Genomic DNA, 25819 nt, shown 5'->3' with positions numbered 1-25819 from the left:
AGATAGCATCAGTGCAGAAGTCTTGAAGTATGTGAATGAGAATATGGTCATTTAACTGACACATACTATAAATAAATTTAAGGAAGAACAGCAGCTTCCAGAAGGACAGACACTAATACACCCTATACCCAAAAACGAAGATAGGCTGGAGCCTGGGAACTACAGAGGAATTTTGCTAATACAAGAGACCTGTAAGGTGTTCTCAAACTCATTTCTGTACAGAGTGGAAAAACAACTAAATACAAACTGGTGAGTACTAGAGGCTTCAGAAAGGGGAGATAAGGCACAGAACAAATTTTGAATGTAAAACCGGTAATTGCTATCAAAAACAGAGGAGCAACAATTTCAAACTTGTACTCATAATTTCACAAAAACTTATATTTCCACTAAACTGATGGACAATATTCCAAATTTTAAAGGAGATAAGTTTGGAAATGGAAGTCCAGTGTATTGATTAAACATGCTTTAAGCAGCACAACATTCTAGGTGAAGTTCAGAGGAAAGCTTGTAGAGGCCTTCCAGATTAAAACCAGAGTGAGACAGGGAGACGGATACTTCTTTTTGCTCCTTAACTACATACTTGATAAAGTGATTAGGGAGTGGTGACGAGAAATGAAAGGAGTGGGTGAAATTTGACTGGGGTGCAAGAAAAAAGGAACCTGGGTAGACTGTCTCACATTTGCAAAAAATATTGTGATATCGTTGGAATCATTTACAGAGACAGTTAACCAAACCATGTAACTACAGAGATAAGTCACTAAAGAAGACCTACAGATCTCTGTTGAGAAGATACACTATAAAGCAAACATCAAGGCAGCTCCTAGGCTGATGACAATATGAGGAAGCAAAATTCAGAAGCTACAGACAGTTAGAAATCTGAGACAGTAGATAGAAACAGGGTGACAGAAAAGGAAGCAATGGAAGCATGAATAAACATAATGAATTTAGCATACAAATTAACTGTGAACATCTACAATAAGAAGAATATTTTTATCAATGTAAAACTGAGACTTTACCGGATAGTGATCTGCCCTAAAGCATTATACACAGCAGAGTCTCTGAACCAAGTAATAACAGGAATACTTAAGGATTCTCAGGAGGATATTGGGTCCTTGAAGGACAGAAGATGGTCAGCTTCGAAGATGAGCAAACCGAGGACTCTATACCAAGGTGGAGAGAATCTCTGACATCATTGGGAAAAAAAGAGCATGTTCTTCAGAACATCCTTCCAAAGGACTTGGGGGGGGGGGGGGGGTTGTTGTTGTTGTTGTTGTTGTTGTTGTTGTTGTTGTAGTTGTGGTTGTAGTTGTTGACTTCAGTCCTGAGACTGGTTTGATGCAGCTCTCCATGCTACTATATCATGTGCAAGCTTCTTCATCTCCCAGTACTTACTGCAACCTACATCCTTCTGAATCTGCTTAGTGTATTCATCTCTTGGTCTCCCTCTATGATTTTTACCCTCCACGCTGCCCTCCAATGCTAAATTTGTGATCCTTTGATGCCTCAGAACATGTCCTACCGACTGGTCCCTTAACATATTAGAATAAAGTAAAGATTCCAATGAAGCAACAGTCTTAGGTTCAACTTTCACTACTGGAGGAATGTATTAGTGATTTCACTGAACAAGGAGTCTAAGGAAAGGTTGAGTCCTCTGTCTCTATACCTCATTCATCGGCTGATACAGAGAAAATGGAGTGGAATTTTAGACTCTGTGAAGAGTTAGCAAGACCTAAGGACAAGTTTACAAGAAAAAAAAGCTTAATGAAAATGTGGGTGCCCAATAGTGTTACTAGAAGAACTTTTTCTGGAACATGGGACAAATTTCAATTAACAATTTCTGAAATTCAAACAAAACAGGAATGTACATCCTATATTCTAAACTCTGTGATGACACTAAAAAGATAGTGGCTCTGAGCACTATGGGACTTAACATCTATGGTCATCAGTCCCCTTAAAAAGATAGATTTTGCTGAGTGGTGAAAACACTCTTGATGAATTACCTTTTGGGAATGTTTCCAAGAAAAAATTAAAAATAAATTATGGTTGTTAAATAGTCAAGAGATACCAGCAATGGAGTTTGTTGTTGTTGTTGTTGTTGTTGTTGTTGTCTTCAATCCAAACTTGTCCTATCAACCTACTCCTTTTTTTTAGTCAACTGTGCCACAAATTTCTTTTCTTCTCAGTTCTATTCAGAATCTCCTTATCAGTTATGTGATCTTCCCATCTAATGTTCAGCATTCTTCTGCACTGCCAATATTTCACAAGCTTCTATTCTCTTCTTGCTTGCACTGCTTGTCATCCACATTTTAATTCTGTACAAGGCTACACTCCAGACAGGTACCCCCAGAAAACATTCCCTAACAGTTAAATCTATATTAGATGTTAACAAATTCATCTTTTTCAGAAATGCTTTCCGTATTACAGCCAGTCTGCATTTTATATCCTCTCTACTTTGACCATCATCAGTTATTTAGCTGTCCAAAAAACTTATCTACTACTATTAGGCCTCATTTCCTCAGCATCACCTGATTTAATATGACTACATCCAATTAACACTGTTTTCTTTTTGTTGATGTTCATCTTATATCTTCCTCTCAAAACAGCTTCCATTCCACTGAACTGTTCTTCCAGATCCCTTTGCTGTCTCTAACGAAGTTATAATGTCATCAGTAAACCTCAAAGTTTTTATTCCTTCTCCTTGAACTTTGATTTATTCTCCAAATTTTTCTTTGGTTTCCTTACCTGCTTGCTCAATGTAGAGACTAAACAACATTGGGGATAAGCTATAATCCTGTCTCACTCCCTTCTCAATTATCGTTTCCCTTTCACGTCCTTCAGCTATTGTAACTGCAGTCTGGTTACAGTAAACATTGTAAATAACCTTTCACCCCCTATATTTTATATCCACTACCTTCATAATTTTAAGGAGTGTATTCCAGTCAACACTGTCAGAACCTTTCTCTAAGTATACAAATGCTATAAACAAAGGTTGCCTTTCTTCAATCTATCTTCTAAGATAATTCAAATGATGGAAAATTCAGGACGGAATGTAGCAATATTATGAACAGGATAGTTGCTACTCCCCATATAGTGGAGATGCTGAGTCACAGATAGGCACAATAAAAAGACTGTCACACAATAAGCTTTCAGTCAACAAGGCATTTGTCAAAAGCAAATGCAACTCACACACACATACCACAGTCTCTGGCAGCTGAAGCCATACTACCAGTCTTGCTTCAGCTGCCAGAGACTGGTCATGTGGGGGAGGGGAAGGGGCAGGACACACACTCGCAGGTATGTGTTATCTGTTTTTGACTTGCTTCTATAACCTTGCACTTGTCCTCTATCCATTACTGTTAAGGCAGTTTGCACTTTCTGTCACTCTCATTTTGTAAATAGGCTGTTTAGGTTTTTTATTGGTAACGCCACTTAGTGCTCTGTATGAAAATCACTGGCTGTGCTGTGTGCAGTCAGTGGCTAGTTTGCATTGTTGTCTGCCATTGTAGTGTTGGGCAACTGGATGTTAACAGCGCATAGCGTTGCGCAGTTGGAAGTGATCCGCCAGCAGTGGTAGATGTGGGGAAGTGAGATGGCGGATTTCTGAGAGCGGATGATCTGGATATGCGACCATCAGAAACAGTACATTTGTAAGACTGGATGTCATGAACTGTTATATATATTATTACTTTTGAACACTATTAAGGTAAATACATTGCTTGTTCTCTATCAAAATCTTTCATTTGCTAACTATGCCTATCAGTAGTTAGTGCCTTCAGTAGTTTGACTCTTTTATTTAGCTGGCAGTAGTGGCGCTCGCTGTATTGCAGTAGTTCGAGTAACGAAGATTTTTGTGAGGTAAGTGATTTGTGAAAGGTATAGGTTAATGTTAGTCAGGGCCATTTTTTTGTAGGGGTTATTAAAAGTCAGATTGCGTTGCGCTAAAAATATTGTGTGTCAGTTTAAGCACAGTCATGTATAATTGTTGAAAGGGGACTTTTCATATGCCCTATCCTCTTGTGTTATTCTGCTATGTGTTTGTGTACACTTGTGTATTTGTGTTTTTCCTGTCTTTGTGTGTTTAGCTGATGAGAGTTATGTTGTAGAATTTTTCTAATACTATGTTATTTACTTTGTAAAGATGTTTAGACATTATTTATCTGTTCTGTTTTGTTGCTCATATGTGAAGTTGATGTTTCAAAAGTTATTCTGATCTTTATGTATGTACTTATGTCATAATTTTTGTAACACTGATGTGCATGTTTATTTCCATTCTTTTGTAAAGCCTGTTTTACTACGAATGTTATCTGTATTGTTATGTTCTTTAATGATGTATTTTGTACCTTTGTTACTGTAATCTTATGTTATAATTGTATAGACACCAGTTCTTCAAATTAAGTATCATTTCACTGCACACGTTTCTGTTGGTCATAATATATGCACAGTATGTGAAAAGTTGGGACTGTTAGTGCTTGCACGTGTGTTGATAATTCAGCAAGGGACTGGTTAACAGCATTGCTGGTTCTTAGAACGTTTCAAAACAAAAAAAAAAAACAAAACAAAAATTGTGAGTGCACAAGTGGTGGTTCATGGACTTGCTATATTGTCCGCAAGACTCTTCAATGGTGATTGTGCACCTGCACAGTCGCAACAGATGGCTGCTGGCTGTCTCTGCAAGGACTGAAGTGGGTCTGCACCTCTGGTGGCCCACTAATACCGTAACCTCTACCAGGAATACAGTGGGTCTGCTCTGTGACGACCTACCTACCAATATTCTTGAAAACTTCGACTGACTCTGCTGTGGGTTTGCTCTGTTGTGGCCCATTACCTGTCTGCATTTCAAGAGTCAGCACTGTCTTTCCGTTGGAAGGACAACACTACTTCTTCAAGACTGCATGGAAATCCACTACTTCCATGTGCATTTTCTTTTACTGCTCAGACTTTGAGAAAAACACTGCAATTTTTCTGTGATGAATGATCAGGACTGTCTTTATGGACTGTGAGAAAATTTTAGCTTTCGACTAACATTGTATCAATAAGTGTGTACATTTGATTTCTTTGTTATTGTAATTATGATTATGAAAAAATTTTTCAAATCTGTGTTGGCCACTGTCCAAAACAATTTGTAAAATTTTTTGTGGGGAGCATTGGGGCTATGTAAATAGGCTGTTTAGGTTTTTTATTGGTAACGCCACGTAGCGCTCTGTATGAAAATCACTGACTGTGCTGTGTGCAGTCAGTGGATAGTTTGCATTGTTGTCTGCCATTGTAGTGTTGGGCAGCTGGATGTTAACAGCGCATAGCGTTGCGCAGTTGGAGATGAGCCGCCAGCAGTGGTAGATGTGGGGAAGTGAGATGGCGGATTTCTGAGAGCGGATGATCTGGACGTGTGTCCATCAGAAACAGTACATTTGTAAGACTGGATGTCATGAACTGCTATATATATTATGACTTTTGAACACTGTTAAGGTAAATACATTGCTTGTTTTCTATCAAAATCTTTCATTTGCTAACTATGCCTATCAGTAGTTAGTGCCTTCAGTAGTTTGAATCTTTTATTTTGCTGGCAGTAGTGGCGCTCGCTGTATTGCAGTAGTTCGAGTAACGAAGATTTTTGTGAGGTAAGTGATTTGTGAAAGGTATAGGTTAATGTTAGTCAGGGCCATTCTTTTGTAGGGATTATTAAAAGTCAGACTGCGATGCACTAAAAATATTGTGTGTCAGTTTAAGCACAGTCATGTATAATTGTTCAAAGGGGACGTTTCAATTTTTTAGATTTCTGCTTCTCTTCTGCTTGCTTCTATTCATTTCCTGTTTTCAACTTTGAGAGTATTAACTTGGCATTTTTAAATGGTAATTTTTGTTGCATTGCAATAGGATAATGTCAATCATACCCTTTGGTTTTTTTTTTTTTTTTTTTTTTTTTTCTAGAACCAGATTTTTAATTTTGATTGTCAACCACACTTGGTAAATGAATGAAAATATTTTTTGTGGATAACTCATTGGATATTCCATATTTAATCATAAGAAGGATGAAATTTCATATAACTTAAACAATAGGGACTATTGTATTTTTATTAGTAGCACAAAATTATATAATTTGCATGCACTACTGAAATATGCTTCAAATTAAGGTGTCAAAGTAATCTGTCTTAAAAACATTGAGTGGTTACCTATCAATCATTTGAGATACAATAAGCTCTTTCTGCTTATTGTCAAATGTAGTTATTGTAGCATGATAATTCTAAAACTCACTAAATCAGTTATAACAAAAAATTATAGAATCTTGCCCTCTCTTGGATAAATTTCTGAGTAGGCCCATGAGTTAATCATTCAGTTTTTTCAGTTCTGCTGGAAGCCTATGAAAAGTGCACACTTTTCTGTACAGTGGTTGAGGAAATATTACCCAACTGCATATGATCCTTCCACCTATAGTGCTCACAGAATGAATGTTGCAGTTTCTTCTGAAAGAATCATCTGAATGACTCACTACTGTCAACAACGGTGCGCTGTATGTACAGGAATGCAGAGTTTTAACCCCGAGACACTTGAACAATGAAGTTTACAAAATGACAATAAAATTTTCCTTTTACAACAGCTCAGTGTGTGCTTTGCATTTAGTTATAGTTAAGCATTAATCTATTTTCTGAAAGTCATGTGCTAGTATTGTTGGCTACCCATTACCTACATCACCTATATTATGTTCCATGTCTTTCATATTAACTACAAAGAGAACATCTGCATATTTCATGGCAGATTATTAATAGATATCAAGAAAAGCAATGGACTCAGAATAGAATCTTGTGGCATCCCCTACATTACATTATCCAAGTCCAAGTCAAAGCTCTTCCTTGTGTGTGGACACTCACATGAACTATCTGTTTCCAAATAGGCTACAAAGTAAACCACTGTAAGGGTTTCCCTAACCCCAGTGTGTTCAGACTCATGCTTAAGTACTGTAAAGTCCACACAATCAAATGCTTCTTTTAAGTCAAAGACAATACCTACAGTCCTCAATATGTCATCCTGTCCTGCTTGTGCCTCACACACAAAAGAATTAATAGCATTTTCTGTAGACACTTGTGTCAAACAGCGTCCAACAGCAAATTATGTGTACTTAGATTTGCCACTAATCTCCTACACACCGTTTTCTGAAAAACTTCCGAAAACACTTGCAGCAAAAAAATTGACCAGTAATTGACCACATCATCTCTTTCATTCATTTTATAAATTTGTTTCACTAGTGAGTATTGCAATCAATCAGGAAACTGACTACACCAGTATGACCCATTTCAAGGTTCCCAGAATGAGATTTTCACTCTGCAGCGGAGTGTGCGCTGATATGAAACTTCCTGGCAGATTAAAACTGTGTGCCCGACCGAGACTTGAACGGCAAAGGTCCCGAGTTTGAGTCTCGGTCGGGCACACAGTTTTAATCTGCCAGGAAGTTTCATATCAGCGCACACTCCGCTGCAGGGTGAAAATCTCATTCTGGAAACATCTCCCAGGCTGTGGCTAAGCCATGTCCCCGCAATATCCTTTCTTTCAGGAGTGCTAGTTCTGCAAGGTTCGCAGGAGAGATTCTGTAAAGTTTGGAAGGTAGGAGATGAGGTACTGGCAGAAGTAAAGCTGTGAGTACCGGGCGTGAGTCGTGCTTCGGTAGCTCAGTTGGTAGAGCACTTGCCCGCGAAAGGCAAAGGTCCCGAGTTCGAGTCTCGGTCGGGCACACAGTTTTAATCTGCCAGGAAGTTTCATTTCAAGGTTGTCAGGAAATTGCCTACACCAATAAGATCCATTTCAAAGTTGATTAGGCTCACTAACAGTTACATTCAGACACAAGAAAGGTGTAATATTTTGAGTACCCATATTATGCCTTGATACCTCTTTCATAATTGGCGATATAGTTTTAATTTTGTTCTGACAGCTTTCTAGTCTCATGTTTAATACATTATTTAAACCTTTCTGATGAGGTTCCTCAGCACTTTGCAGTATTGTTGGTAGTAAAATTCTATTACCAAGCTCTGTCTGTCATATTGTGATACAATCCTGTTTTCTTCTACATGATACTTTAATGCCGTTAGTTACCTAAACTAATTGGTTATTAATACTGCATAAGCACCCACACGGTTTTGGCAAGAAAATGCTATTAAAGAAAGAGTTAAATGTTTGAAGAAGTGTACTACATTTGTTGTTCAAGTAGTCTGTATTGTAAACTTCTTGCCAAGTTAGTCCTTTGTGATTGGCTTTAAACACCTGCATTGCAGGTGGACTCACATCTCTAAATCTTTCGGTTACCAGTACTTCTTTGGGGTATGACTCTGCCTGGCTTTAAATGTCTACATTGCAAGTGGACTCGTACCTCTAAATCTTTCAGTTACTACTTTGGGGTATGACTCGGCCTTTATTCCTATTAAATAGCTTGCACGTTATGCTAACAAACAACTTCCATCTGCAGTTACTACGCTCTTTTTTCAACTTCACTTACAATATGGAATTATTATTTGGGGAAACTCTAGCAGTAGTATTAAAAAAAATTGCACTGCAAAGAAAGGCCATTGATACAATCCTGAATAAAAAACAGACTCATGCAGAACTGTCTCCAATAACCTTAAAAGATTGACATTCCCATTCACATACATATACACAACAATAATGTCATTAATCAGAGTCAATATACTACTAGAAAAAATGCAGATGTTACTTCACATAACAGAGGAAATAAACTCCAGCTGACAAGTATACTGCACAAACTAAGAGCTATTGAAAGAGTGTTTCTGTACTCAAGTGTACAACTGATAAAGTGTCTTCCTAAGAGTATGCAGAACAGCATTGATGAAAAGACATCCAGAAACCTCATGAACATTATTTAATGAAAGAAAAATTTTGTAGTGTAGAGGCATATATGAGTAAATAATGGGAAATATTTTCATTACCTGCATGTGTATTTGTAATCACCTGAATGTACTGTACACATCATGTGCTTTTGTATGACTGTTCTGTAGTCACTGGATGAAAGAATATCTGATGATCAGTAAGACCTAAATACAGATTTGGAGAAAAATGTATGCAGCATTATCAGCATGTTTGTCGCTTTACTACTTGTTCTTCTTCTTCCTAAGTGTTTGTTCCACATGCTGACAGGATGTACATGTTTGGCTCTCTGATGCCACATACATGTCAGTTTGATGTTTAATATTGTAATACTAAGGCTATGTATTCTAAGATGTTGGATTAAGTTGACTTGTCCTATATTACAAGTACACATAATGTAATCAAACTGGACCCAATTTAAAAAAAAAAAAAAAAATCAATTTCATTCTTGAAGTGGGATGACACTTAGATGGCATCCACCATAACTTCTTGATAGGCTACCAAAATTAACAATTCTTATGGAGACAGAAAAACATGACACTCCAGTGAATATTGTGGATGAGTTGCAAAATTAGATTAGCAATGAGTTTGACAGGATTCATGATGCATCTGGAATGCTATTGGTGCAAGAGTAAAGTAGTCTACACAACACTAATGGGGATTTTACTGAAATGGGTGGAACGCATTTGTCATATGAATTATTGCAGCTTTTGAATCGGACAATTTCAGTGTAGTGAAAAATAACATTCATTGAATTAGCAGAGAAATATGGGTGCCAAAATATAGAAATATGGATTTATTTGGTGACTTTTTTCTGATTCAAGGTGTAACTACTGACTGCGCATTTGAAACATATAAAATGTTGACAGGTTTGGTAAGTGAAATTGGATACTGTTTACAAAGAAAAGAAGTAAACAAGTGAAGTCTTCAGTTACATCTTAAAATTGGAAACAACAAAAAACTAGAATCCAGACATACAATTTTATGTAAATCGGTAAAAGTCGGGAAACAGAGCCACTAATCTTTTGTGTCCACTCGCTGCTCCCTTGGCAATCAAACAGCAAACTGCAAAACAGCACCATTGTAGCCATTGTTGAAGGCAATGTTTCATACAACTGTCCCATATTCAGAAAGTTTGTGCTAAAATGAGTGATGAATCAGTTTCTGTCCCATTGTGGGTTCCATTTAAGACACCTTCCAGAAAAAGGTAGCTTACTACCCACACTAAGAGTATGAAGCACAAAGAACACATACAAAGGCTATGTTGTGTGAGGAAGATGGGGCATTTCTTTCCACATCACTCCTCTTCCTACAGCAGTTTGTACTCAGAGTGGAAGTTACCTCCTTTGTGCCCTGCATTCTCTTAGAGAGCTAGAAAAAGTTTACAGATAGTACTTGTTTACCAACTTACAGTTATGGAATATTTCTACACAATGACTGAATATGTTCAAAACTTCCAAGCCACTCATCATATTTTAAATACTATATGCTACAATTATTTACCTTCCATGTCCTTTTAGTAACAGACTTCAAGGGCCTAAAAATTGGTGGATGATAAGAAATAATCATCCCCACATTCTTTTCTAATGCTTCTTGCATTACAGCTTCAGTTAAATCATTTGTAAGCAAAATCTTCTCAACTGTTCTCGAAGTATAAGGCTGAATGAGTAGTCCTACATTATCCCACGTCTCAGCCAGTGATAATTCAGCAAATGAATTTAACTGTGAAATTACTTCATCCAAGGGCACACCAGCAGTACCGTGTTCATCCATGCTCAATTTTCTTCGAGGAATAATGTCACTATTAACAATGTTGTTACGACTACAAAGATAATGAAACTTCTTGATTCTGAAATTATAGTTAACAATCTTTCTTGTTAGCAACCTCACTGCAGCTCTTATTTGGAAGATGTACAGATGCATCTAATGTACACAGTTTCCAAAGTAATTTAAACTGTAGGCTGTACTTTCATGTGAGAATAAACTTCTTATGTCAGCAACAATCTGTAACAGAAGAAGAACATCTAAAATGTATCCCTGGCAGTAAATCATTATTACAACAGTCGAAAAAGAGGTTATTACTAATGCAAAGGAAATGAGAGGCAGAAGGAACATATCATCATGGTCAAAAATAAGGTGTCTTTTATTGCAGGGAAACTGAAATTATATCAACAGAACAAAAAAAAAGGTTTTTAAATAGTATTTCATTTTAACTTTCTCTTGCAAACTATCATAGAAAACTAGTGAAGATTATGAGTCTGAAAACTAGTGTAGGGCTTAATTCATTACAACATTCCTAATTATTGTCCTTCATAAAATTAATATATTCAACTGCCAGTAAAATGGACCTGTCTGGAGGTTGTTTTGAATTTCACTCGGCAAGGGCTTACAAGAAGAGGTACATCATGGAGAAAACAGTGAAAAAGCTTCTCTAATGTATACAGAGTGAAATACTCAATCTTGAAAACTGAGGGAAACTTGGTATGTTACTGTACAATTTTCTGTCAACATTAACATCATTAGAGACATAGAGCTTATTCGGGTGAACTAGGATTTGATTCAGTCTTTTTGAATGACCAGTGCCAAGGTGATACATATTATGACATTTCAGCAGCCAAAAATCTTCTTTGCAGGAATCAACACACTTGTGTAAAACCCAGTTCACTCTATTCATCCCTGAGACCCAGGAAGCAGAAGATACCTGCTCCCTGGTTGATGCCATATTCCATAACCACCAGAACACATTCGACACAGTTCTGCACTGCCATCCGATGAACCAAATATGAGGGTACAGAATATCAGACCAGAGACCAGCTGTGTGACAGAACTGAAGAGTTTATAGCAAACAGAACACAACATGTCACTCTTAACAGATATAAACCTTCAAATATTGCTCATCAGTCTGGGATCCAAAGCAATTGGGACTGATAGAGGAAATAGAGAAGATCCTAAGAAGAGCAGTACGTGTCATTACACATTCATCTAGCATAAAAGCATCACAGAAACGTTCTGCTAATTTCAGGGCCAGGCACTCCAAGAGAGCAGTTCTGCATCATGGTGTAGCTTACTGTTAAAGTTCTGAGAGGGTATGTTCCCAGAAGAGACAACCAATATATTACTTCCTCCAACATATATCTTATGACAAGACTATGAAAGTAAAATTAGAGATATTTGAGCTCACAAGAGGCTTTCCAGCAGTTTTTCTTCCTGTGAGTAATTCATGGCCAGAATAGGAAAATGGGGAACTGATAGTAGTACATAAAGTACCCTCCACCAAAGACCATAAGATGGCTTGTGCAGCATGGATCCAGAAGCAGATGGTGATTTAGTGACCCAATCTAACTCACAGTGGTCTGACTGGAATCTGACATGCACTCTTTTTAAATGAGAGTCCAATCTTTTGGACCCATCACTCAGCACTGTTTTGATGCAATGCATTTCTTATTTGTACCAACTCTTAGATTTGGTGAAGGCAAAATTGAGAGTAGCAAGTGTAATTCCTCTTGCATCAAATTTTAGCTATCCTGAAAGTAGAAATTGCACCTTATACGGGAAAGAAGAAATTGAAAAGGGCACTGGAGCATTAAAATGAAGAAGAATCTGAATTAAAATAAAATTTCCATCATATAAGTGATTACTTTGTTGTCAAAATTTTAAGTATTACTCATCGTTTGCTTTCCTCATTAAATAATCAGATCTCATCAACTCTGCATCACATGTCATCACACATCCATCATCAAGAGTTTTCACTATAAGCCCTATTACTTTTATAGGTTTTACTTCCAGATGTTTGCATGTTACTGTATTAAAGAAGCCTGACTGCTTTGATATGACCCTTCATGAATTCCTCTCCTAGCCAACTATTTCATCTCAAAGTAGCATCTACACCTAACATTCTCAGTTATTTGTTGGATGTATTTCAACCTCTCTTTTCCCCCTCTACAGCTTCCTCTTGTACCCCAGAAGTTATTCCTTGGTGTCTTAACACATTTCCTATCATTCTGTCCCTTCTTGTCAAAGTTTTCCACATGCTCTTTTTCCATAGGCTCCTCTCCTTGCTGATTCTGCAGAGAACATCATTTTTTATCATTCCACCTATTTTCCACCATTCTTCTGTAGCACAACATCCCAAATGCTTCAGTTCTTTACTAGCCAGTTTTTCCACAGTCCATGATTTACTTCCATACAATGTTATGTTCTAAGCGTACATTCTCAAAAATTTCTTCCTCAGATTAAGGCCAATGATTGATACTAGTAGACTTCTTTTGGCCAGGATTCTTTGCTGTGATAGTTTGATTTTTAGGTCGTTGTTGCTTCATCTGTTGTGTGTCATTTTGCTTCCAAGGTAGAGGAATTCCTTCACTTCGTCTATTTTGTACTGCCAAATTTTAACGTTAAGCTTATCACTAACCTCATTTTGGCTACTCCTCATTGCTTTTGTTGTCTTTAGTTTACTCTCAGTCCATACCATGTGCTCATTACACTGTTTATTTCATTCAAAACATCCTGCAATTCTTCCTCGCTTTCACTGAGAATAGCAGTTTCATCAATGAATCTTATCATTGAGACCCTTTCACTCAGAATTTTAATCCCAGACTTGAAACTTTCTTTTACTTTTGTCATTGTTTATTCACTGTATAGATTTAATAGTAGACTACAACCCTGTCTTACACACTTTCTAACCTAAACACTTTGTTCATGGTCCTCCATGCTTATTGCTTCCTCTTTGTCCTTGTACGTATCCTACATCACGTATCCTTCTGTAAGGTTTACAACTATTTTCCTCAGAATTTTGAACATTATGCACCAGTTTACATTGCCAAATGTTTTATATAGGTTGGCAAATCATTGAAATGTGTCTTGACGTTCCTTAAGTGTAGCTTCCCTTACCAAGTGCAAAGTCAGAACTGTCTCTCTAGTATCTTTACTTTTCCTAAAGCCAAACTGACCTCACCTAACAGCTCTTCAGTTTTGTCTTGCATTCTTCTTTACATTATTCTTGTTAGCAGCACAGATGGATAAGCTGTTCGGTTGACTGTGTGATAGTTCTCACAGTTATCTGCCCTTGGTATCTTCATGTCTGTGTGGATGTTGTTTTTCCAAGAGGCTGATGGTATGCCTCAAGACTCATAGATTCTACAAACCAACTTGAGCAGTTATTTGATTGCCAATTCCATCAATAATTTTACAAATTTGAAATGAATATTACTTGTGCCTAGCACCTTGTTTTTTACGAGTCATCCAAAGGTATTTTAAGCTCTAACTCCAGTGGTGAATCGCCTATGTCTTCCATATGGTTACCATTTATTCTTTTATCATGTCATCAGACAATTCCTCTTCCTCATAGAGGTCTTCAACATACTCATTCTGCTTTTCCACACACTCCTCTACATTTAACACTAGAATATATCATGCACTCTTAATGCTGAAACATTTGCCTTTAATTTCACTGAATGTTGTTTTGAACTTTCTGCATGCTGAATCAGTTCTTTTGACAACCATTTCTTTTCAATTTCAGACAGTGCAAAATCCAGGATATAATACAATATTATGAAGTAAGAGAGAGAGAGAGAGAGAGAGAGAGAGAGAGAGAGAGAGAGAGTGTGTGTGTGTGTGTGTGTGTGTGTGTGTGTGCAGGCGCGCGTGCGTGCGAGCACGAGCGCGCACGCACATGCATATAAAAAACCACCATCTCTGGCTGCTAAGGGCAGCCACTGGTAATAACAATCTATCTTTTTCATAATATTGTCTTTTTCAGTTTCTTCGTAATTATCCTGCAGCCATTTCACTGTGGCTACCTTATTTATTTTTTTCTAAAAGACTATTCCTGAACATTATTATATTTTCTTTATTTGTCAATCAATTGAAGTATTTCTTGTGTTAACCAAGTTAACTTCAATATTTCCTTCCTTGTACCTATAATAAATTGTCTTTCCAACTTCTGTGGTTGCCCTGTTTACTGGTTGTAGCAGAAAATCATATCCACCACATTACTTGTGGAGAACAGGCTTCTGTTGCTCACAAATGGCAGAAAGAGAAAAGTACTGAAACATTTGTATGTGCAAACAGCACAATACCAGTCAACACAAAAGTAAAGTCATCTGTGTAAGTACAAAAGATACCGTAATACATACCCAAAATTGTAATTTACTGCATAATAACACATATAAAATTACAGTACAACAGAAGTTGAACACATAAATGACTGCAGACTACCTAATGCTCAGACTGAAGTGTTGTTAGAAGATTATGATACAGATAGACATCAAAACACACCATTGAACCTATTGGTGGATCAGTAACACAATGACTGTGTTCAAATCCACAACAAAAAGTCTTCCAGTCCCTTCTACAAACAAGTGTTCAGATTTCTGGAAATGTGCTCTTCTGGACCCATGTTTACTAATTTCGTTTCTATGAGTTCTACCACCTCACAAAATAGCTGACACCTTTTTTACATTTTATATAGTTCAGAATAGTATTCATAATAATTTCAGTGTGCTTTTGCAATGCTAACCCCAAGTATTCAAATAATTTATAGAAAGATTGGTTGATAACCAGTCGCATACTTAGGCACAGGCCAAATGGAATCAATCTCTAATGACCTCCTTACATCAAAATGTTAAAATTCTAACTTCCTGATTTTCTTTTATTAATGCATGAAGAGGAAGGGCAATGTATCAGTGTGCATGGAGCAGTAACATATTGGTGTACTAGTTATGGAGGCAGAAGTGGCATATAATGATCTATACGATTTCCAGAAAACACCAAATGGAAAAACTTGCAGTGTGTAAAATACCATTGCTAGAGATGGAAAAAATTAAATGTATGTCAAATAAACATCAAGAACACCTCATTTTAATCTGAGGAATTGCAGTTGTCATCACATTAACTCTGTGATAACAATAATGAAAATTCCTGGATGAAGCAATGCATACAATAAGTGAAAGACAGCCACTCACCTGTGATGGATTGATGCTTGGATGTACTGTGGTTTGTGTGTGAATGTCTGTGCTTTTTCTAGAAAAAGGGCTACCACCCAAAAGTTAGTGTGAATGCTGTTTTCTGTTAAGTATCTTCTAACTGCTGGTAATAAACAACTTTTTTAGAATATAAGAGTAGAACTAACACAACAGTTGCTATGCCTCTCAGATGATGATGATGATGGTGACAACTGTGTATAGTTGTTCCCAATTTATCAGCTATAAATATACGAAGTTTCAATGTCTTCTGTATTATGTTTCATAGGAGGATTTCTAAAATATTATGCATTAAGGATCACTTGGAATCTATACCACAAGGAATATCCTCATGGAGATTTTCCTGATCAATGAGGCAATGAAACATGAGATTGACATGGCAGTGACAGGTGCAACAATATATGATTTTACATAACTTTGTGTCACAGAATGTTAGGAGGTAGACTGTTTCACAAATCAGCATCATTAAAAAAAATTCCCATATTTGTAGCTTCTATAACTTTATTGTTTTACTTAAAAAAGTTATTATGTATTGGAAACTTCCATCCTTTGCTGAAGAGAGAGGATTGGTGGAGAGTAGTATCTGCCCAGTTGTAGGAGTTTTTTTACTTTTATGAGTTAGGTACATGATGAAAACCCAAGAGAGGATAGTCAAAACCTCCCTAAACCCTGCTCTCCTCAAATATAAGAAAGTGCAATAGTTATACTGTAACTCCACCAGCTAATGAATAAAAATTATGCTTCCCATTGCCACATGAATATTAGAAATTCTGGAATCATTGACTGTTCCATACAACATATAGTCTACAAATATTGCATCGTGTGGCAATTTTCCTTAAAAATTTAACACTAGAAGCAGAATTTTCAGATCGCTGAAAAATCGCTGGAATGAAGATGTTTTGCTATTTCTCTGCCTGTGCAATTGCAGATCTTTCTATTAGTCATTTACGAAAGTGTAAAGTGAATGAAGTTATCTGTGAGATCCATATATTTTCCCAAACACTTTTATTATGGAACATTACTCAATGTATGAACTGAATAAAGTAGATGATACATTGTGGAACAGATATTCCCCATATACCACAGCAGTTACAGAGGTTATGAAAAGGAACAAAAAGGCAAACTAAGAAATTCACGCAGTAGTTCTCATTTCTTATCTTTCAGGAACTGATCCTGATATTAGAAATACTGCAATATGTGTTAAATAATTGGTTGCAGATTCACTAAGAAACAAAAATTCAGTGAGAGGCTTGTAAAAATTGTTTATTCACTGCTCACATCAGCCTCATTTACTTTTTCTTTTCCAGTTTTTTTTTCCATGAATTTGTTCGAGCTTTCAGTTCAATAAAATTAATTATCTTCCTTTGTAAACTTATTTATTTGCTACTGCTTTCATACTCTGCTCACTGTAAACATCTGCTCTGCAATAGATAACTTCATAAAACTGGTATTCTACTTTGTCACCCCCAAACAACGACCTTACTTTTCTTGCCACTAGCCAACCAACAAATAACAGTGTGTTATGTCAAAGTCATTCCTTGGAGCTTTTTAACATCTTTTTCTAGAACATTATCTTTTCATCTGTTCTTTGTAACAGTAGGGCTGCACGATCATTAGCATAAGGTCTCAATTATTTTTCCCCATTATGTTCTGATTTTAACAGTAACTGCTTGTTAGCACAAATCTCTTGTTCTTTGCAGATGCCAAGTTGCTCATATAATTCAGTATTTCTGCGTGTCATATACAGATGATCTGTGTACAGAAGAAATGGCAGATTTCTAAAACAGGAAAACCTTACATTGAGCTACTAGCAGCCACATCAACTACTCAACCATAAAGCCTGGGTGAACGCAGTTAAAAACTAAAGTCATTAAGGTGCAGACAGGTTGTATTGAATGTGATGCTGATACACTGAATGCACTGAAAATCATTTCAATGAAATTTAACCATCATATTGGCATATTGTTGCTAAGGATCTTATCCTATTCACAATAAGTGATTGTTTCATTAGGACAATATTCTACCATAAAATATTATGGTTCTCTGAAATTTTGGGCTTCACTGGTTGTAATATTGCTCTTCAACTCACGTCAACACTAATCAAAAACTTTGTTGAGTATGGAAAGTATTAATGTCTCAAAACCTGAGAACACTGTATGAGAATGAGTCAATATTATTTCTCTTTCATTTCCATGACTCAGTACTCCACTCATCCTACAGAATCAGAGCCATTTCCAGATCACACACTTGTTATACATTTATTCCATATGTCAGGGGGTGTCAGTACAACATCTGGAAGCTTATTGCTGAGTCACAGTAGACTAACAATTATCAACAGGCTTCAGGCTACAGAAAAGACCTCCCAGATTCCTCTCCCATACATTCATGATAGATCAGTGTAATTTTATAGCCAATAAAGCTTGTAAGAATGACACTGATGATGATGCTGAAGTCCCACACTCATTGACAGAGCATAGGGGAACGATGCGGGAGACCCGCACCACCATATTGGGCAAGGTCCTAGTGGAGGTGGTTTGCCATTGTCTTCCTCCAACCGTAATGGGGATGATGATGATGATGATGATGATGATGATGATGATGAAGATAACACAAGACCACCCAGTCATCTCGAGGCAGGTGAAAATCCCTGACCCCGCCGGGAATCAAACCTGATACCCGCACTCAGGAAGCGAGAATGCTACCGCGAGACCATGAGCTGCCAATACAATGACATCATGACTTCAGAAACATATCTCCAGAAAAAGGACAACCTATCTCTCAGGAAGCCTTCTGCAATATGGCCGCACATCAGTTATTTTAGTAGTATAAGTATTTAAATTCCGACATAGTGATACATGTAGAAGGATTTTAATGATAAAGGTTACATTTTGTTTTTAAACTGTTTCGTAATTTCCTTAATGGCTGCTTTCTTTTTGTTTGTTTTTTTTTTTTATTCAGAGTTAATATGTCATTACAGATATGGATTCTTTCAAATTCAATAGTTCTTTATATTAATTTCTTCTCTCCTGACCTAAAAAAGCATTAGACAGTTCACACTTCTTAAATTGTTGTCTGCAACATAATGGGAGACATAGGGAGCATTAGTATAGTCCTTACTTAATACTGGGTGTAGAAAAATTTTAAGTAGGCTTCTGTCTACCTTCTAGCATCTGCCAGTTCAAGTTTTTAGCATTTCTGTGATGCTCTTCCACGAGCCTAACCTGTCACAATTCATGCTACCCTTCTTTATCTTCCAAACAGCAGTTAACTTGGAAGCACCAGTATATTTATTAACAAAATATGATCACATCAAACAAAACGCATGACTAGATTAAGGATTTCTTGGTGGGGATGCAGCATATTATCTAGGATGGAAAAACAACACGAGCAGAAGTAACTCCATGCATGCCCCAAAGAAGTGTTTAGGTCTCTTGATTTTTATGTTGTATATTAATGACCTGGCAAACAATATTAATAGTAGCCTGCAGCTGTCTACAAAGAAGTGTTACCTACACAAATATCAAGATTTCCATAAATTTCAAAGTGGTGCAAAGTTTGGCAACTTGCTTTAGTGTTTGGAAAAACTGTGCAGAAAAGTAGTATCCTACAACATCTAAGAGACACAATTGAAATCAGTAAACTCATATACATATTTGAGTACCACAGCCTGTAGGGATATGGAATGTAATGAGCATATAGGTTCCCTCACAGGATTGGCAAGATAGCAGACTTTGGTTCACGGGCAGTATACTGGAAAAATGCAGTCAGTTTACAAAGAGACTAATTGCAAATCACTTAACCTCAAAATATTGCTCAAATATGGGGAGAGAAAGGCAGCATAAACAGGCGTAACTTCAGTTAAGTTATGGGAAAGAATCATGGAGGTGATGAAGAACCTGGTCTGGTAGATGTTTGAAGATAAAAATACTAACCATTCGATGAAATCATTGTTACAAACTTTCAAGTGAGGAATATCCTACAACCCTGTATGTGCACTATTGTTTCTGTGGGAACTTCAGTGACAAGATAAGATCAATTAAGGCACACACAGAAAATAAAGCAGTCATTCTTACTATGCTCCATATACGAATAGAATGGAAGGAAACCCTAACATGACAAGTATAATGCTTTTCTAATTGAATTTAAATGCATATTCGAATCGGCCTTTCCTAAAAGGACTGTTGAATTCAAACGTGAAACCTATTCTAATAAAAACTAATGATTCATACCATACTCATAATTCCAGTACGAAGATGGACCTCCATTATGAATTAAAAACCCTTAGTATTTTACAAAAAGTAGTCCATTACATGAGCTGCAAGGTGTTCAATGCCCTCCCACCATCACTGAAATCACATGTCCACAAGCTTCCCAAATTTAAACAACCGCTCAAAAACAACCTAATACACAATTCCTTTTATTTGGTTGAAGAACATTTCAAATGTGTTAACTCTAATTGATTTTTTTCTTTTAATTAAATCTGATGTTCTCTTATGCATTATGATAGTTGGTACCATTGCTAACATTACTATGTCTTTTTTGTAGCTATTAAGATCTGCCTTTATTTTAACTTTTTTTAAGTGTAATTTTGTCAATACCTATTAATGTGTGTTTCATTTTATACCTATACCCCCTCTTGCAAGATGGTTTTTTGTGTGTCCCTTTTGTAATAATCTGACATCCTACAGCCAAGCGAATCTCTCACTGTATTGGATTTACAGGATCTCAATAAATAAATAACATGTGGTACTTTTGTCTGCCAGGTCAGTATCTGAAAGCTGATTGGCACGGAAATTTATTAGCGTGTTTGCTTCACACGGCAAGGTTAGGACCTTCAGGCCCTCTCTCATATCGGACTGACTTCCTCAGTGAGTAAATATGACAATTTGAGTGGTAAGCGAATAATATAAAAAACAATAATAATAATAATAATAACGAAGATTATATGTATAGTAATGAATATATATAATTTAAGAAATGTCAGTTTTATCAACGTCGAGAAATTTTCTTTTATGTTCTTCTCAAATGTGAGTAATATCTAGTATGGAAAGCCTGTACAGTGATATGAAGAAATCGGGTTTTGATGTTCACAACACATAATGTAAATGTGGACAAGAGTAGACACAAGCCACATATTTCTACACCTCCTGTGCCCAACAACCACCACTGAGGATGATATCGTTCATACCACTATGAATGCCTAGGAGGTTGCGATTTTCTGGCCGGTTGTGATATTGTATTTTCCCAGTCTACTTGCTCTGTTTCCTGGCTTGAGTGACAGCCTGTGTATTCGTATGTTTCTGACTTGAGAATAAATAAATGTACTTCATAAACAGTAATGGACATAATACTCTTTTCCTAGTGCACACCTCGAAGTAACTTCTACAGCTGTCAATGAATCTTTATCCAAAACTTTGTACTTCTTCCTTCACAGCAAAAATTGCTTAATCCAGTAATAAATTTAGTTTGATGCCTCATGTCATAGTACTTTTATTAGTAAGTGTTGGTGTGGTGCTGGGCCAAATGCTTTTCAGAAGACAAGGAAAATTGCATCCACCTGACTGCTTTGATATACGACTCCCAGAGTTCATGTTAGATGACATGGATGGAAGAGGTCATCCTGCAAGAGGTACTCCATTATACGGGAACTCATAATATCTCTTAAGATTCTACTAGAGATGTATATCAATAAGATGGTAGTTTTGTATGCAGACAGGAGGGATCTGTGCCTACTTCCACACATTGGGCACAGTTTCCTGTGCAAGAGCTATACATTTTAGTGCAGTTAAGAGAGGGCTTAACTCAGCTGCAAGTTTAGTATATTATCTGATTAGGTATTCATTGAAGCCATGAAGCCTTTCAGTTGCTCTTCAGTGCCACTGAAAATATTTTTTTAAATAGTATGATAATTAACCCAGAACAGTACTCCTGGATCTTCCTTTGCAAAGGAATATTTGAAAATTTTGCTTTTGTCTTGCTACCCTCAAATGTGGTTCCTGTGTCAACATGAGTGTCTGGACAAATCAGTAACTCTTGATGCCACCAGCACCCTTGGCATGTGAATTTCATTGGGTTTGTTACATGTCTTTTGATAAAATTCTATATGGCAGTCTCTGAAGTTTCATTCACTGTCCTTATGATAACCAAATGCATCTCATTTAGCATCTCTGTGTCTATAGCTCTCTGGACTGTTCTTCAATTACAGTGTTTATTTAAAAGGTTCTTTTCACAGACTATACTACCTCCCATAATGGAGTGTTCTGCTAGATACATCTCTCTTAACGGGTGGCCAACAATTTGTCCAGATTTCAGTTACAGTTCCTCTAGATGCTTCCGCCTAGAGCTAAATGCCTCCATGAGATATGACACTACTGTCTCCTTTATCTAGTTTGCTGCACATGTAAGCCTAAATTTGTTTTAGTTGCCCTTTGTAGTTTGGTAATCATTTTTGCTATGAGTCCTGATACGGTCATTTTCAAAGATGTCAAGTCCATTTGTTATCATTAAATATAATTCTGTCATGAGTGAGCTTCTAAACTATTTCTTCTGAGTAATTTCAAAGAAAGTGTCAAGTGTTGTTTCATAGGCTGTCCTACCAGAAACACCAGTTACAAAACTGTAATTTTCCCAATTGACCGTTGGAATGATTAAGGCTTCCTCTGATGATGACAGTATGACTGAGGAACATATGTACTAGCAAGCTGAAGATTCCTTTAAAGTTTATGGTAATGTCTGAAGGTGAGTGGTTGTGGACTGAAGGCCCAGTTACAGGTAGTTGCCCACCCTTGATACTGAGTCTTCCTTAAATGCTCTATCATGCAGCTTCATTTTATTAAACCCAATTTCTCTGTAACACTATCTGAAAGAAAGTAACACAACCAATGCTACTTTAAATCCCAACTGTAAGATGTCACTGCTACACTTTGCCTAGAACAAACCTGTTTGCAAAGCTTGCTACACAAACAGGCAAATATGTGTCAAAGCAGAGAGGTGGAATCTGACACTTTCACCGACTCTATTTTTGTCATAATGTAACTGCAGGAGGCACACCTTCCAAGACCAATTATAATTACTCTTGTGGTAGCTCATGTCAGTTCATAAAAGTAATATTAATTTTTAACTAAGTGAAATATTTGGGAAAACCTCATTCCAAATTTACACTCTAAACAAAAAACAAAATCTTTATTATATATACATAAAAAAGAAAACAGAGACAATATGTGTACTAGCAGTTACTGTCTTCACAGAAATGATGAAACTTATGCATGTGCTTCAAACTGTTTTATCTGTCTGTCACTGTGCATTAGCAGCAACGGAATGTCTAGGTCAAGAGTTAGCAGAACTGTTCATCTGTTTAATAATCACTGCAGTTCCAAATTTTTATTTCTCCATCATCACTTGCAGATGCTAATAAACCAGGAAACGTAGGATTCCATGAAACACTGTTAACATCTTGTGTGTGGGCTCCATAGCATGTGTGCAATAAAGAGAAAGTCGGGGCATTTCTATCAGAACCAGGAGATTCCTTAAAAATTCTAATATTGTCGTCACCACACGCTGTTACAATGAGGTCTGTTGTCCCACACCAGTCAATATCATAAATTGTACGATTATGATAACCTGACAATGTGCACACGCATTTCCACACAGCATCCGTTCCTGGTGTCACAATTCCCTCAGAATTACCTGGGAGGTATTCATTCCAAATTTTTACCGTTAGATCAGCACTACATGTTGCAAGTCGTGAGCCCGTGGGATTAAAAGCCAAACCCCAAACAGTTGACTCATGAGAACTCAAAGTAGCTGCACAAATCCAATCATTGTCATCGGGGTCTTCCCTAAAAATTTTCACAGTGTTATCGTAACTGGCGGAAGCCAATATATCAAGATGTGGATGCCACAACACTTTCTTAACATCTTGCGTATGTGCATTCAAGACAGCTGCACATTCATACTCATCATCTTCTGCAACTTCCCACACCCACACGCTTTTATCTCTGCTGCATGTTGCAAGTAGCTGTCCCGATTTTGACCAGGAAACACTTTTTACTTCGTTTTCATGACCTTCCAACGTTGCATTACATTCAAACTCTCCTGATTTTTTATCCCAAATAGCCACAGTAGCGTCGAAACTTGCTGACGCTAGGTAGTTTCCACAAGGAGACCATGCTACTTGACGGATAGTCCTTTGATGACCGTCAGTTAAAACTGCTTTAGTAATCCATTTATCGCCTTCTCTACCCCAGATTCGAATTGTTTTATCTTCTCCACAACTTGCCAGAAATGATCCTTGGGGATGCCAGCTAACATTCCATACCCGTCCTTGATGACCAAGTAAAGTTTGCACAGATTCCATGCGTACCATTGTGTCTGTAACGAAATATTTCACACCGCTGTGCTGAATGTGCAATGTTAGATCGTAAAGCAAAAAGGTCACATCTGAAATTTATTACCTTTATTTTCTACGCTTTTTTCACTCTTGTATTACCCTCTCCGCGGACGTAACACTCGTCATACAATGCCACACCACTAACTCCACTTGCTAAAGGATGTAAACAAAACCTACTAGTATTTAGTATTTACATCTGCGACCAGCGATGTACACATTCGCTTGATAGAAGTAGTTCGTTTGAGCAGATGCCAGCTGGCTCGTGCGCATGCGCAAAGCTGAAGTCGCGTATGAGCAGTGCCTTCTCCCGCTTCTGGCTACTTGAAGCGTGGCTGTTTGCGGTACGAGCAGTTGCAGCAAGTAGCCAGATGCAACCTGGAAAAATTTTTCCGGCGCGCCCAAGCTGCCAGATTCGCGCATGCGCAGACAAGCTGAGTTATAGATGGAGAGGGGTTTCTTCTCCACGTAACCCGTGTATATGCTTCGTGATATTGAAGCTCTCTTCGTTTACAGCTCCCACGTCAAATGAAAACAAAACAGATTTCTGTGGCCGGTAGCTATCAAGTGAATTAATATACAGTCTCATAATCATGAAAGACCAAAATAAGTTAGTAGTTTCAATTTCCTGATTTTGTATTATTTCCACATTATTAGCAATCAAGCATTAATGTCTTAATGAAGCTATTTCTGTCAGTTTTGAAGAGAAATTTGCTTCTATTTATTTTTCCGCTGAGGCAGTTATTTTATTTGAAACGAAGTGTTTCATTCCGCACTATTGGTTACTTTTACCTTTATTTTCTACGTTTTTTTCACTATTGCATTACCCTCTCCTCGTACGTAAAACTCGTCATACAATGTCACACCACAAACTAACGCATGTAAACAAAATCTACTATTTAGTGTTTACACCTGCGACGAGCGAGGTACACATTCGCTCGATAGAAGTGTCTCAACTTAGTAGTTTGTACAGAGGCGTTCCAGAATTTCCCAGTAACCATGAAAAATATGGTACTTCGACGTTGCTTCCTAAAATTGGAAAAACAAATACCGTCAAGATTGTTGGGAAAAGTCGAAAGAGTTAACTTGAGGAAAGTGCGTACACACTGCAAAGCTACAAGCACTGCATTGACTCGCGACACACCTTCCGAAAGACGAAAAGCGAATTTCGGAAACAGCTTTTCGCTGTGGTGTTTCCACGTAAGGTAGGAAGCGGATTTGCTAGACCAGTTAAATATATGGCGCCTGGAAAACAACTATTAACAGTTCCTGTTTTGGCCAGCAAAATCGCTATTTCTCTTCAGTTAGACGACGTGTAGACGGCTTCAGTCTAATATTTCTACTGATCCTTCACTGTACAAAGAACCACTCTGTCCATATCAGCCCAAAATTTTTAAATCACGGCATAACTTGACAGCCCAAACAAATTTCAAGACCGGTTGCATTTACACGGTAGCGAAAATCGATTGCGGTATTGGAAAATCGGCAACTATAACTAGAAGCGGATTGCCAGAATCGATTTTAAAGTGTTTACATGACCAATCAAAAGCGGTATGACATTGAGAATCAGTTTACGAAATTCAGT

The 25819-nt window shown here is 37.2% G+C and overlaps 1 protein-coding gene across 5 annotated transcripts in view; it reads right to left on the bottom strand.

Annotated features, from left to right (window-relative positions):
* LOC124599665 (probable cytosolic iron-sulfur protein assembly protein Ciao1) overlaps positions 1 to 25078 on the bottom strand; it is a 73545-nt gene extending 48467 nt beyond the window's left edge. Inside the window, exons 1-2 of one of the 5 annotated variants that reach the window (XM_047136096.1) lie at positions 25027 to 25056; positions 10372 to 10872 (exon numbers count right to left, since the gene is read on the bottom strand). In XM_047136096.1, coding sequence (XP_046992052.1) covers positions 10372 to 10791 — 420 coding nt within the window. In that variant the 5' untranslated portion in view covers positions 10792 to 10872; positions 25027 to 25056. Of the gene's footprint in view, positions 1 to 10371; positions 10873 to 23011; positions 24219 to 24301; positions 24466 to 25026 lie in introns of those variants that run through there. The other 4 variants (XM_047136098.1, XM_047136095.1, XM_047136100.1 and 1 more) reach the window with 4 other exon arrangements.
* Positions 25079 to 25819: the final 741 nt, after the last annotated feature.

Source organism: Schistocerca americana, chromosome 1, assembly GCF_021461395.2.
Source record: "Schistocerca americana isolate TAMUIC-IGC-003095 chromosome 1, iqSchAmer2.1, whole genome shotgun sequence".
Classification (NCBI taxonomy): Eukaryota; Metazoa; Arthropoda; class Insecta; order Orthoptera; family Acrididae; genus Schistocerca; species Schistocerca americana.
This window is presented reverse-complemented; position numbering and strand designations above follow the sequence as displayed.